The following is a 14,770-nucleotide window of genomic DNA, read 5'->3' on the forward strand; positions in this document are numbered from 1 at the left end:
GTCGGTTCCCTGCTACCACAACACTAAAAAACGTTTTCACACATCTCAATAGAAACTAAAGAGTTTCTTTGGGAGTATTTATCCAGGAGTGGGATTCCATATATGTACACAGTAAGAAAGTACTGACAGATTGCTTTCTGGAATGACTGTACCAGTGTACATTCCATTGTATTTCATTGGTGGTCACTGTTTCTCCATCTTCTCATCAGCACTTTGATTTTTTTCCATTCTTGGTTGTTTCACTTTGCAATTCATTGATTATTAAAGAAGTTCAGTATCTCTTCATGTATTTATTAGGCATTCCTTCTTACTATTCCTTAAATTTCTCATTCTTATCCACTGCCCTCTTTTCAATTGTATTTCCTATCTGTCTCTCTTTTATCATTTATAAGAGTTCCTTGTATATTTTAAATATTAATACGTATTGGCTTTAGATATTGAAAATCTCAGTTATTTTATTTATTTATTTATTTGGTGAGGAAGATTGTCCCTGAACTAATATCTGTTGCCAGTCTTCCTCTAATTTTTGTATGTGGGACGCCACCATACCATAGCTTGATGAGCTGTATGTAGGTCTGTGCCTGGAATCCAAACCTGTGAACTCCAGGTTGCCAAAGCAGAGCGCACAAACTTGACCACTACGCCACTGGGCAGGCCCCTCTCTCCCTTACCTTTTTTTGTGGTACCTATGGTGAAGACTGCTAATACAGGCATACTTCATTTTATTGTGCTTCACTGATACTGTATTTTTTACAGGTTTAAGGTTTGTGGCAACGCTGTGTGGAGCAAATCTCTCAGTGCCATTTTTCCACCAGCATTTGCTCACTTTGTGTCTCTGTGTAACATTTTGGTAATTCTTGCAATGTTTCTAACTTTATCATTGTTATTATATGGTGGAGGTCTGTGATGGGTGCTCTTTTTTTTTTAAGATTGGCACCTGAGCTAACAACTGTTGCCAATTTTTTTTTTCTGCTTTGTCTCCCCAAACCCCCCCGTACATGGTTGTGTATCTTAGTTGTGGGTCCTTTTAGTTGTGGCATGTGGGACGCCGCCTCAACGTGACCTGACAAGCAGTGCCATGTCCGCGCCCAGGATCCGAACCCTGGGCCGCCGCAGCGGAGCACGTGAACTTAACCACTTGGCCGCCGGGCCGGCCGCAATGTGATGGGTGATCTTTGATGTTGCTATTGTAATTGTTTTGGGGTGCCACAAACTGCACCCATATAAGACAGCGAACTTAATTGATAAATGTGTGTGTTCTGACTGCTCCACAGACTGGCCGTTCTTCTGTCTCGCCCCCTCTCGTCAGGCGCATCTATTCCTTGAGCCACAACAATATTGAAATTAGGCCAACTAATAACCCTACAATGGCCTCTAAATGTTCAAGTGAAAGGAGTCACACATATCTCACTTAAATCAAAGCCAAAAGGATTAAGCTTAGTGAAGAAGGCATGTCGAAAGTCAAGATAGGCCCAAAGCTAGGCCTCTTGTGTCTGTTAGCTAAAGTTGTCAAAGCAAAGGAAAAGTTCTTGAAGGACATTAAAAGTGCTGCTCCCGGGAACACACGAATGATAAGAAAGTAAAGCAGCCTTATTGCTGATACGGAGAAAGTTTTAGTGGTCTGGATAGAAGATCAAACCAGTCACAACATTCCCTTAAGCCAAAGCCTAATCCAGAGCGAGGCCCCAATTCTCTTCAATTCTATGAAGGCTGACAGAGCTGAGGAAGCTGCAGAAAAGTCTGAAGCTAGGAGAGGTTGGTTCCTGAGGTTTAGGGAAAGAAGTCATTTCCAAAACATAAAAGTGCAAGGTGTGAAGCAGCAAGTGCTGACGTAGAAGCTAGAGCACGTTATCCAGAAGATCTAGCTAAGATAATTGATGAAGGTGGCTATGCTAATGAGAGCTTTTTATTGTTGACCACACAGCCTTATATTGGAAGACGCCACCTAGGACTTTCATAAGCTAGAGAGAAGTCAATGCCTGGCTTCAAAGCTTCAAAGGGCAGCCTGACTCTCTTACTAGGGGCTCATGCAGCCAGTGCTCATTTACCACTCTGAAAATCCTAGGGCCCTTAAAAACTGTGTAAATCCCCTCTGCCTGTGCTCTGTAAATGGAAGAACAAAGCCTGGATGACAGCACAACTGTTTACAGTATGGTTTGCGGAATATTTTAAGCCCACCTTTGAGACCTCCTGCTCAGAAAAAAAGACTCCTTTCAGAATATGGCTGCTCATTAACAATGCACCTGGTCACCCAAGAGCTCTAACAGAGATGTACAACCAGACTAATGCTGTTTGCGTGTCTGCTGACACAACATCCATTCTGCACACCTCATGGATCAAGGAGCAATTCTGACTTTTAAGTCTTGTTATTAATCAAGAAAAACATTTCATAAAGCTGTCGCTGCCATAGGTAGTGATTCCTCTGACGGATCTGGACAGAGTAAATTGAAAAACTTCTAGAAAGAATTCAGCACGCTAGATGCCGTTAAGCACATTTGTGATTCATGGGAAGAAGTCAAAATATCAACATTAACAGGAGTTTGGAAGAAGTTGATTCCAACCCTCATGGATGACTTTGAGGGGTTCAAGACTTCAGTGGAGGAACTAACTGCAGGTGTGGTGGAAATGGCAGGACAACGAGAATTAGGAGTGGAGCCTGAAGATCTGACAGAGTTGCCTCAATCTCAGATAAAACTCAATGATGAGGAGTTGCTTCATATGGATGATCAAAGGAAATGGTTTCTTGAGACAAAATCTACTGCTGGTGAAGATGTTGTGAAGATTGTTGACATGACGACACAGGATTTAGAGTATTACATAAACTTAGTTGATAAAGCAGTGGTAGGGTTTTAGAGGATTGATTCCAATTTTGAAAGCAGTTCTACTGTGGGTAAAATGCCGTCAGCATTGTGTGCTAGAAACCACGCGTGAAAGGAAGAGTCAGTCGATGTGGCAAACTGCACTGATTGTACAAAATTGCCACAGCCACCGCAACCTTCAACAACCACCACCCTGATCACTCAGCAAGCAGACATCAACATGGAGGCAGGACTCTCCATTAACAAAAAGACTACGACTTGCTGAAGGCTCAGATGATGGTTAGCATTTTTCAGCAATCAGGTATTTTTTAATTAAGGCATAGACATTGCTTTTTTAGACCTAATGCTGCTGCACCCTTAACAGACTACCATATAGTGTAACATAACTTTTATATGCACTGGGAAACCAAAAACATTCATGTGACTCACTTTACTACGATATCACTTTACTGTGGTGGTCTGGAAAGAACCTCCAGGATCTCTGAGGTATGCCTGTAGTTCACCTACATCTGTTCTTCCCTTCTGTAGTAACAGAATTTAAGCTGGGCCCATGTCTGCTCAGTTAGAGAGTTCATCTTTTACTTCCATGAGTTAATTGAAGCGTGTGACTAATATTGCCAATCAAATATGGGCAAGAGTATTATGCGTAGTTGAACCTCAATAGCTTAAAAGAAAATTTTTTATATGGACTTCTTTTATCCTTGTAAGTTGGAACATGGATGGGTTTGTTATTTCAGGCCCTGACCCAACTTTCCATACCCTAGCAATTGGCAGAGCAACAAGCTGAAAAGAGCTTGGGTTTCTGAATGACCATGTGAAACAGAGAACTGTCTTGCCAAACTCAATTGCCCCTTTGGAACAGTTTCTAAGAGAGAAATAAATGTTAAGTGCAGTATTTGAGAGCTAGTTTGTTATTGCAGCTTAAGAGTTGCCTATAATGTAGTGTACTTTATACAGCGTAAATTCTGTTTGTAATGTAGTCAAATCAGTCATTTTTCCCCTGTATGGTTTGTGCTTTAGAGATCTTATTTAGGAAGGTCTTCACCACCCTGAGGCTACTAATATATTCTCCTATTTTTTTTCTATTAGATTTATCTTTTCTTCTATGTTACATATAGCTCTTTCCATGTTGAGTTCACTTCTGTATATATTGTGAGGTAGGGATCCGACATTATTTTTCTTAGAATGGACTAGTTTTCCCAGTGCCATCTATAACCAGTGCTATCTGTAACCAGTGCTTGCATTTCCTACTGATTTGTGGGTCATCTTTATAATGTCAAATTCCCAAATATGTATGAATCTGCTGCTAAATTCTTGTTTTATTGTTATATGTTGCTGTTTCAATACTGCAGTTTTAATTATTATTACTTAGTAGTAGATTTTTAGCTGGTAGGGTGAGTCCCCTACTTTCTATACTTCTCTTTCAAACTTGACTGAACCAGTTTTAGACCTTTATTCTTACATATATATTTTAGAGTAAGTTTGTGAAATTCCTTGAAAACTAAAACAAAACTCTCCCGATTTGTAATGGAACTTCCATGGATTTATAGATTAATCCTTTTCTTTCTTTTTCTTTTTTTTAAAAAGGTTGGCACCTAAGCTAACATCTGTTGCCAATCTTTTTTTTTTTTTTTCCTCTCTCTTCTCCCCTGAGCCCCCAACTATGTAGTTGCATATTCTAGTTTTAGGTTCTTCTAGTTGTGGCATGTGGGACGCCTCCTCAGCATGGCTTGATGAGTGGTGCCATGTCCACACCCAGGGTCTGAACCGGCGAAACCCTGGGCCACCGCAGTAGAGCACATGAATGTAACCACTCAGCCATGGCGCCAGCCCCCTATAGATTAATCTTTAAGGAACTCCCAATAAATGTGTTTTAGTTCTCAATTCATTTAGACTTTTTATGAGGTAATTTTTTACCCTATTAATGTTCTATGCCTTAAGTTAATTCCTAGATACTACATAGTTTTTATAGCTATTGTGAATGGTACGTTATTTTTAAGTATCTTTTCCAGTTGACTATTCTGGTATAGAACAATGCTTATTGATTTTGTAAGTTGATTTTGTATCTGGCAGTCTTTCTAAATTCATTTACTGTAATAATGAATCTGCTTCATCTCTTCTAACCCTTATACCTCTGTTTTCCTCCTGTTTCATTAGCCAAGTCCTCCAGTAGTATGGTTGAACAGAGTCTCAGTGAGCTTCCTTTATTGTCTGTATCTTAAATGGAATGCTTGTGAAGTTTTCCCTTTAAGTTTCATGCTTATTATTAGCTTTTAGTATATAGGCTTTATCAAGTTAAGGAAGTTTCTTTCTGTTCATAGTTTACTGGAAATTTTTAATCATAAACAGATAATAAAACTTTATCAAATGCCTTTTCTGCATCTATTGTGATAGTCATTTTTCTCCTATGGTCCCTTAATGTGATTTATTACATCAATATATTCTCAATTGTTAAGCAAGTCTTGAATTTCTTGTTTAAATTGTTTTTGAATGGGATATATTAATTTTTAATATACTAATAGATTCAATTCACTAATTCTTCATGTAAGCTTTTTAAACATCTATGCTTATAAATGAAATGAGCTTATTTATTGTCTCAAAAAATAGTATTGTACCTGTAAATTTTAATTTACGGAAGTGACTGAGTGACTTGGTGAGGTCATTGCCATTGAAAGGTTATTACTGCTTACAGTTTCCGAAAGACAGGAGCATGCCACTCCACACAGACCCAGAGTGGAAGCACCAGGTTTTGGTCAAGAGGCAGAATCAGGAGCAAAGGGAAAGGCAAGGCAGGTCAGGGAAATAGTTTAGAACTGGCTAGTTTGAATGTTGGCAGGCTCTGGACTGTAGGGGTGGTCTCCACTTGTCTAGTACCTGGCCCTCAGTGATTGGGGCAGAGGGATATTGCCTCCTATAGTGTAAGAACCAGATAATGGAGGTGGTTCAGCGTATGGGCTCTAGCTTGATTAGTTTACATATGAACGATATACTCCTGGGCTTGCCTTTTGCTGTCTCTCAAGAACTGGCTAGCTCTGGGATGGACAGTCTCTCCCTGGTCAGTGAGGCCACAAAGTGCCAGAGCATCAAGAATACAGAAAATATAGTTAATATAAATGGCTCTGTGATCGATGGTTACTAAATATTCAAATATAGAATCTAAGAAAACACAGAATTACCTATTCTTATCTCGTTTTTTTTTTTAAGATTTTATTTTTCCAGGGCTGGCCACGTGGCTGAGTGGTTAAGTTCACGCACTCCGCTGCGGCGGCCCAGGGTTTCACTGGTTCGGATCCTGGGCGCGGATGTGGCACCACTCATCAGGCCACGTTGAGGCCGCATCCCACGTGCCACAATTAGAAGGACCCACAGCTAAAATATCCAACTATGTACTGGGGGAGTTTGGGGAGAAAAAGCAGAAAGAAAAAGAAGAATAGATTGGCAACAGTTGTTAGCTCAGGTGCCAATCTTTAAAAAAAAAAGATTTTATTTTTCCTTCTTTTCCCCAAAGCCCCCAGTACATAGTTGTATATTTTCAGTGTAGATCTATCTAGTTGTGGCATGTGGGACACCGCCTCAGCATGGCCTGAGTTCGCGCCCAGGATCCGAACCGGTGAAACCCTGGGCCGCCGTAGCAGAGCCTGCACACTTAACCACTCAGCCACAGGGCTGCCTTGGCCCCTCTTATCTAGTTTTGAAATCAAAATATTAGCCTCATAAAACAAGCTGGGAGTTTTCCCCTTAGTTTTCTATTATCTGTAACAATTTGTAGAAAATAGGGATTATTTGCTCCTTGCAATTTGGTAGAATTCAGCTTATAAAACTGTCAGGGTTTAGGGCTCTTTGGGAGAGGATGTCTTTGTGGTTATTGGTCTACTCAAGTTCTTAAACCAATTTTAAGAAAATATCCATTGTGCCTAGATTTTCAGATTTATTAACGTGTTATTTTATAATGTAATATTATAAACTTACAAATAGTACAGTATTATGATATTTTTTAAATCTTTCATCTGTTGTCGCTTGTATCTCCTCTCTTTTCTTGATTAATCTTGCCAGAGGTTTGTCTGTCTTACCAGTCTTTTCAAAGAACCAGCTTTTGATTTTGTTCTTCTTTTGTTATTTTGTGGATTTATACTCTGTTTGATTGATTTCTGCCCATATCGTTTCCTTTGTTTCTTTGAGTTATTCTATAGGTCTTTTTTTAACTTTTTGAGTTGAACTTTAATCTTTCTTATTTTCCTATAAATACATATAAATTTATACTCTTTTTTGACTACTGTTTCAGTTGTGTCTCACAAGTTTTGTTGTGTAGTGTTTTTGTTGTTGCACTTTTCTAATTATTTTGTCATTTCCTTTATGATTTCTTCTTTAACCTGAGGATTTAGGGCTATGACTTTTAATTTCTAGATGGGTGGTAGATTTTTTTTTTTAAAGATATTTTTGTTGTTGTAGATTCCTAGTTTTATTGTGTTGTGACCAAAAACATAGATTGTATGATGTTTGTTTGCGGGAGAAATTGTTGACTTTGTGGCCAGCACATGCTTGGTTTATGTAAAAGCTGCTTGTGTATTTGAAAAGCATGTATATTTTTCATAGTATGTAAAGTTGTCTGTATATTTGCTAGTTTGAGCTTACTCGTATCTTCTGTAATTAGTTTTTTCTTCTTGATCAATTAGTTTCAGAGAAAAGTAAGTTAAAATCACCATCTAAAATTGTTGATGTCCCTATACTTCTGAGAGTTGTTGCTTTGTGTGTATGTGTATTTGTTACAACGTTTTTGAGATAAAATTCAGTGGTGTTTAGTATATTCAGAATTGTGCTGCCATCATTATTACTTAATTACGTTTTTGTCAATTGAAAAAAACCTGTACTCATTAGCAGTCACTCCCCTTTTCCTAGCCCCTAACAACCACTAATCGACTTTCTCTCAATGAATCTGCCTATTCTGGACATTTCACATAAGTGGAATCATACAATATGTGGACTTTTGTGATTACAAAACATGGCTTCTTTCACATAGCATAATGTTTTCAGGATTCATCTGTATCGTAGCATTTATCAGTACTTCATTCCTTCTTATGGCCAAATAATATTCCATTGTTTGGGGATAAACATGTCGTGTTTTGTTTATTCATCAGTTGATGAGCATTTGGGTTGTTTCCACTTTTTGGCTATTATGAATAATGTTGCTGTGAACATTCGTGTGCAGGCTTTTGTGGAGACATTTATTTTCAGTTCTTTTGAATATATACCTAGGACTGTATATACTCCTGGGACATACTGGGAACTACTGGCACATGTGGTAGCTCTATGTTTAAGCTTTTGAGATACTGCCATACAATTTTCCAAAGTGACTGTACCATTTTACAGTTCCACCAGCAATGTTTAAGGGTTCCAATTTCTCCCCTTCCTCATTAGCACTTGTTATTTTTTATTTTAGCCATTCTAGTGGGTGTTAAACAGTATCTCATTGTGGTTTTGATTTACATTTTTCTGATGGCTAATGATGTTCAGCATCTTGTCATGTGGTTGTTGGCCATTTGTATATCTTCTTTGGAGAAATGTCTGTTCAAATCCTTTGTCCATTTTTTTTTTAAGGTTTTATTTTTTCCTTTTTCTCCCCAAAGCCCCCCAGCACATAGTTGTGTATTTTTAGTTGTGGCATGTGTCCATTTTTTAATTGGTTTAGTTTTTTTATTGTTGAATTGTAAGGATTCTTTATTCTGGATACAAATCCCTTACCACGTATATGATTTGCAAATATTTTCTCCTGTTTTGTGAGTTGTTTTTCACTTTCTTAATGATGTCCTTTGGAACACAACAATTTTTAAAGATTTTGTTTTTCCTTCTTCTCCCCAAAGCCCCCTGGTACATGGTTGTGTATTTTTAGTTGTGGCATGTGGGATGCTGCCTCAGCATGGCTTGATGAGCGGTGCCATGTCCGTGCCCAGGATCTGAACCAGAGAAACCCTAGGCCACCAAAGCAGAGCACGTGAACTTAAACCACTTGGCCACGGGGCTGGCCCCCTGAAACACAATTTTTAATTTTGATGAAATCTGATTTATCTAGTTTTTTCTATTGTTGCTTGTGCTCTTGGTTTTAGCATATCTTATAGATTTTGTTGTGTAGCATCTAATCTGTGGTCACAAAGATTTATTCCTGTGTTTTCTTCTACAAGTTTAGTTTTCTTTCTTTCTTTCTTTCTTTTTTTTGAGGAAGACCAGCCCTGAACTAACATCTTCTGCCAATCCTCCTCTTTTTGCTGAGGAAGTCTGGCCCTGAGCTAACATCCATGCCCATCTTCCTCTACTTTATATGTGGGACACCTGCCACTGCATGGCTTGCCAAGCGGTGCCATGTCCACACCCGGGATCCGAACGGGCGAACCCTGGGCCACCAAAGCGGAACGTGCGCACTTAACCACTGTGCCACTAGGCTGGCCCCTCTTCTACAAGTTTTGTAGTTTTAGCTCTTATCTTTGGGTTATGATCCATTTTGAGTTATTTTTTCTACGTGGTGTGAGATAAGGGTCCAACTTCATTCTTTTGCATATGGGTATCTAGTTGTCCCAACACCAGTTGTTGAAAAGACTGGTTTTTTCTCATTGAAATTGTCTTGGTGGTGTTTTATTTATGTGAAAGCCATTCTTGTTAGAAGCATAAATGTTTATGATTGCTATTTCTTCTTGATCTAGTCTTCCTTTGTATATAGCACCCTACTTTGTCTTTTATATTTGCTTTTGCCCTCAATTCTGTTTTTTTCTGATTTTCTAGTTACTGTCAAGCTTTAGATTCAACATTTGTCCTTCATATTTTTCCCATTTATTTTCAGCATTTCTTTATTTTTTGTATTTAGGCTGTCCATTATAGACCTCCTATTCCTGGATCTTTTAAAAACCTAATCTGAGAGTCTTTCTTTAGATCAGTGCATTTAACCTATTTATATGTATTGTAATTTTTGTTGTTTTAGAACTTATTTCTGGTACATTATTTTGTGTTTTCTATTTACCATACTTTTTAATTATTTTTCCTTTTCTTTTTTTCCCATTAAATAGATTGCATTTTATTTTTGTAGTTTGAAAGTTACACATTTCATTCTGTTTCAGTTAAAATTTTGGTTATTACCCCCAAACAAGTCCTGACTTACGTGTATGTATTAGGTTTCTTTTGTTGTTGTTGTTGTAAGCATCTATCTCCATCACCCCCTCCCTTCAATGGAAGTACCATGGCATGCTCTGGCCTCGCCTTCTGGTTTTTCTTCTCTTTCTCTCCTCCTTCCACCTTGTCACTGTGTTTGTATCATCTAAATGGGATGTTGGCAAACTATGGCCTATGTGCCAAGAGCATGTTTTTAAATAAAGTTTTATTGGAACATAGCCTTGCCATTTGTTTTGTTGTCTCTCCCTGCTTTGTGGAACAGTGACAGAGTTGAGTAGTTGTAACAGAGGCTACATTGCCACAAGCCTAAAATATTCACCACCTGGCCTTTAAAGAGAAAGTTTGCTGATCCCTGCCCTAAATCTGTGCTGTCTAATATGGTAGCCACAAGTCATAGAGACTTTTAATTTTAAATTTAAAAAAAGTTAAATAGTTAATTCCTCAGTCACAGTAGTCACATTTCATGTGCTCAGTAGCCACACGTGATTAGTAGCTACCATATTGGGTAACACAGATACACAACATTTTAGTTATTTCAGAAAGTTCTATTGTACAGAGCTGCTCTAGATTTTGGGTTCTGGATTATTTGGGTTGTATTTTCCTTTTTTTTTTTAAGATTTTATTTTTTTTCCTTTTTCTCCCCAAAGTCCCCCGGTACATAGTTGTATATTCTTCGTTGTGGGTCCTTCTAGTTGTGGCATGTGGGACGCTGCCTCAGCGTGCTTTGATGAGCAGTGCCATGTCCGCACCCAGGATTCGAACCAACGAAACACTGGGCCGCCTGCAGCGGAGCGCAGGAACTTAACCACTCGAACACGGGGCCAGCCCCGTATTTTGTTCCTTTTTAAAGATAATACTAAGGTTTACTAAATTATTTGTTCACTTTTCATGTATCTCATAACATCATTCTTGTTGGAAATAGTTCCTTTAGTGAATATTTTCAAAGAGAGCCTTTATGCAGCAAATCTTCTGAGACTGTGTGCTTGAGATATATTTACTTTTGGTGATGGTTTATCTAGATATAAACTTTTTGGTTCAAAGTTCTTTCCATCAACACTTTAAAATTACTCCACTCAGTAATTTTAACAATTACTTATTCTTAAATCTTGTGTTGCTAATGAGGTATCTGATGTCATTCTGATCTTGTTCCTTTATAGTTGATCTGCTCTTCCTTGTTAGAAGCCTTTTAGAGTTTTTTTTGTCTTTGATTTTCTTAAATTTCATTCTATATATCAAGGTGTTATGTATGTGTGTGTGTGTCTTTTTATTGTCTATCCTCTTTGGCATTCACAGTCTGTTCAGTGTGACTTTTTCTTTAATTCTAGAAAATTGTCAGTCAAATACATCTTTGAATCTGCTTAGTTTATATGTCTTCTTCTGGGTCTTCTGCTTTTACGAATGTTGATACTTCTATCTTTCGTATCTCTGTACCTTTTTTAAAAATCCCTTTATCCCATCCTCATATATTCCAGGAGTGTTTCCTAGCCTAATAATTCTAGCTCACTAAAATATTTTTCAGCTATATCTGTTAACCCATTCATCCGTCTCTCAGTATTTTTATTTTAACTATATATTCCGGAACATTTCAAGTTGTTTCTTTTAAAAACTACTGTTTCTGCTTCGTGTTACCAGTATCCTCTCTTATTTCTGAGAATATGCATTATGGTCATTTAAAATTTATATTCTGTCTGGTTCCTTAATCTTGACTTTTTTGACATAAATTCTGTTTTTGTCCTGTTTTTAATCTTTAAAAAGATTTTAATACTCCTTGTACTTCTTTTTCTCATGAATGTATTTTTCATTGGGATTATCAGCTACATTAAGTTAGTGGGTACTGTTACTGTTACTGAACCTGAAGTGAGTTCACTCACCCGTTGTGCAGCAAGCCAATCTCTGACACTGGGTGTGGTGGAAGAAAGTAGGAATTTTATTTTTGCACAGCGCTGAGCAAGGAGAGAGGGCATCTAATGCTCAAATCCCAAACTCCCTGAAAAGCTAAAAGGAAGGGTTTTTATTTGGGGCTTTAGGTAGGGGAGGGGGAGCATATGGCCTTGCTGGTCGGAGCTTTCCCACCAGCCTGTCTTTGGCCTTGAGACTACTTGCAGACAGGAGGGAGCTCATGACCTTGCTGGTCAGCAGCTTTCCCACCAGCCCGTATCTCTTTGCAGGAGGAGATAGTCCAGGTGCTTGTCCTTGATGGTGTCTGTCTCCATGGAGAATAGTAGATTCTGGAGCCAGGAAGCCAGAGAGCAAGCAGGGAATGGGTGTTTTGCTTTTAACCTCATATATGCTGGGTTTAATGTGGGGAAACCGATATCAGGGTCGGTATCATTACTGGGAAGAGTGGTAAGGTTGTCAGGAGAAAGGAAGAAAACCTTAAGGGCACAGAGCCTTTGAGGTTAATCTGGGTTTCCCATTTGTTCCATCCACGTAACCATGTCCCTCAGGGCACTTTCCACTAACTCCATCAGAGAGTTACTCTTTATCAAGAACAAACTCCCATGGAAGTTTGTTCAGCCAACTGAGAAGAGAAGATCGAGGCTGCCACCCCAGCCAAGCTGGAGTGCTGTTCTAATATTACCTTAGAGTAGGGTTTTTTTTTTTGGCCTCACAGGAGACTGGAGAGAGACAAGAACATTTCTGAAAAACTCTTCATCATCCAACCTCCCAGTTGTGTGCCCTGGGCTCTTCAACTCTACGTTGCAACTACTATCTGTTTTCTGTCACTGTTGTTTTCATTTTATAGAATTTATATAAATGGAATCATGCAATATGTACTTTGGAATAGGGGGGTGATCTGGCTTCTTTAATTATTTTGAAATTAATTCATATTGTGTGTTCCAATAATCCATTCTTTTTCCTTCTTAGTATTTCATTATATAAATATACCACAGTTTGTTTATTTATTTACCTGTTGGTGATCATTTAGATTGTTTCCATCTTTGGCTGTTACAAATAAAATGGGTATGAATGTTATTGTAGAAGTCTTGGTATGGACATAGGCTTTCTTTTCTTGGGTAAATGCCTAGGCATGGAATGACTAGGTCACATGGTAGGTGTATGTTTAGCTTTTTAAGAAACTACTAAATTCTTTTCCAAAGTTGTTGTACCATTTTATGTTTCCACTATTGGTATATGAGAGTTCTGGTTGCTCTACAGCCTTTGTGGCCATACTGTTATTTTACCTTTTAATAGAACATTTTATCCTCTTGATGTTTTACAACTTGTGTTTACATTTAAATGTTTGATAACACCTGGAATGTAATTTTGGTGTTTGTTATAAGGAATGAGGTGAAGTAAGAAATCAGTTTTTTTTAAAAAAGGCTAGACAGTTGTCTCCATACTTTTTATCATATAGTCTATCGTTTTCCCACTGATTGGAAATTTGCTTTCCTAAGGAATTGTTTCAGATGAGTACATTTTTAGATTCTTTTCCTATTCTTCAAAACCCAGATGTTTACATATTAGAGAAAAATGTAGAACAAAGTAGAAAGTTCTCCATTTATAATGCAATAGGGTATTTTACAGAGGTAACATTATGAGGATCATGTCCTATATATGAGATTTTATTGAGTTATTGGTGGGAGAACTATTGTAATAAGACTTTCAAAAACATGCATTCATATCTTTTTGGATAGGGAGTATAGTTTTTTGTTCAATTTGTAACAAAGTTTTTTGTTCCATTTTGTTCTATTTCTAAAAACACAGCTCTGGATGAAATAATCTCTCTATAACATGTCTCATTCTACCTCTCATCACTATTTCTGTAGTCTCCTAACTTAGAAACTTTAAAACCATGTTTGATCCTGTTTTCTGATTCCTTGTATTCATCTGTTTCCAAGTTCTGTTTCTTTTAGAATATCGCCTAAATTTACCCTTTCTGTCCATTCCCACCTACCATAGTCTCGTGACTTCTTTGCCCCTAGTCTCACTCCCTATTATCCATATTTCATTGACTCCAGACCATTTTTCTAAATGACTTTTTCATTAGATTAGAACAAAACCTAACAATTTTGTTTGTCTTTGCATCGCTTTCAGAGTTCCAACTGTTTTTCATGATGTAGTCTAAGTCCAGTTTTAGTTCTTAGCCCCCAAACAGAAATTTGTTATAGTTATATTGATCTCTTCATTCTTTGTTGCCATATTTATGTCATTGTATTTCTTTATGGGGTTTCCTCCATAATATAGCCTTTTATTCCCCATTACCCATCTTTCTAAATTTGACTTAGTCCTTCCTCCTCCATAGATGCTTCTTTAACTCTCTCAGAGCATGATTTTCTTTTCTCTGAACTCTTAATATCTATAGTAAGTTTCTCCACTGACTCTGTCCCATCTATGCCTGCTTCCTTACACACATCAGGTATGCTCTTGCCTATTCTCTGTACTTGAAAAGCTTTTCTCCAAATCTCATTGTGACTTGTTTTCTCACCTTCTGCAGGTCTTGGTTCAAATGACACCTTTTCATCAAGACCTTCCTTGAATATCCTATTTTAAATTCAATCCTCTCCTTTTTCCCTGTACCTTTCTTTGATTTGTTTTTCTGCATGGAGTGCAGCATATCTGATATAGATTTTACTTATTTGTGTTTTTGTCTTTTCCCTTATAAGTTTATTGAGAGCATGAGTTTTTGTTTTTTTATCCAACACCTTGAATAGTGTGCCTTGTACATGACATATGCTCAGTAAATACTTGAATGAATGAATAAATGCTGTTAAGATGGTGTTAATTGCTCTTTAGTTCTATAAAGGCATTAGTTGCTTAGTTGTTTCCTTAATTAGATAATAAGTTCTTTGAAG

General features: G+C 37.7%; 1 protein-coding gene across 11 annotated transcripts in view; it reads left to right on the forward strand.

Annotated features, from left to right (window-relative positions):
* NSRP1 (nuclear speckle splicing regulatory protein 1) overlaps positions 1–14,770 on the forward strand; it is a 59,845-nt gene that overhangs the window by 21,170 nt on the left and 23,905 nt on the right. For 3 of the 11 annotated variants that reach the window (XM_070227799.1, XM_070227803.1, XM_070227800.1), the window contains one exon: positions 1,275–3,120. The exons of 5 other annotated variants lie outside the window; for them this stretch is intronic. Coding sequence is in view for 2 of the 6 variants with exons in the window: in XM_070227797.1 (XP_070083898.1) it covers positions 3,213–3,305 (93 nt within the window). In the remaining 4 variants the exon portion in view is untranslated. Of the gene's footprint in view, positions 1–1,274; positions 3,306–14,770 lie in introns of all 11 variants that reach the window. 3 more of the 11 variants (XM_070227804.1, XM_070227797.1, XM_070227798.1) reach the window with 1 other exon arrangement.

This window comes from Equus caballus, chromosome 11 (assembly GCF_041296265.1).
Source record: "Equus caballus isolate H_3958 breed thoroughbred chromosome 11, TB-T2T, whole genome shotgun sequence".
In the NCBI taxonomy this organism is placed as follows: domain Eukaryota; kingdom Metazoa; phylum Chordata; class Mammalia; order Perissodactyla; family Equidae; genus Equus; species Equus caballus.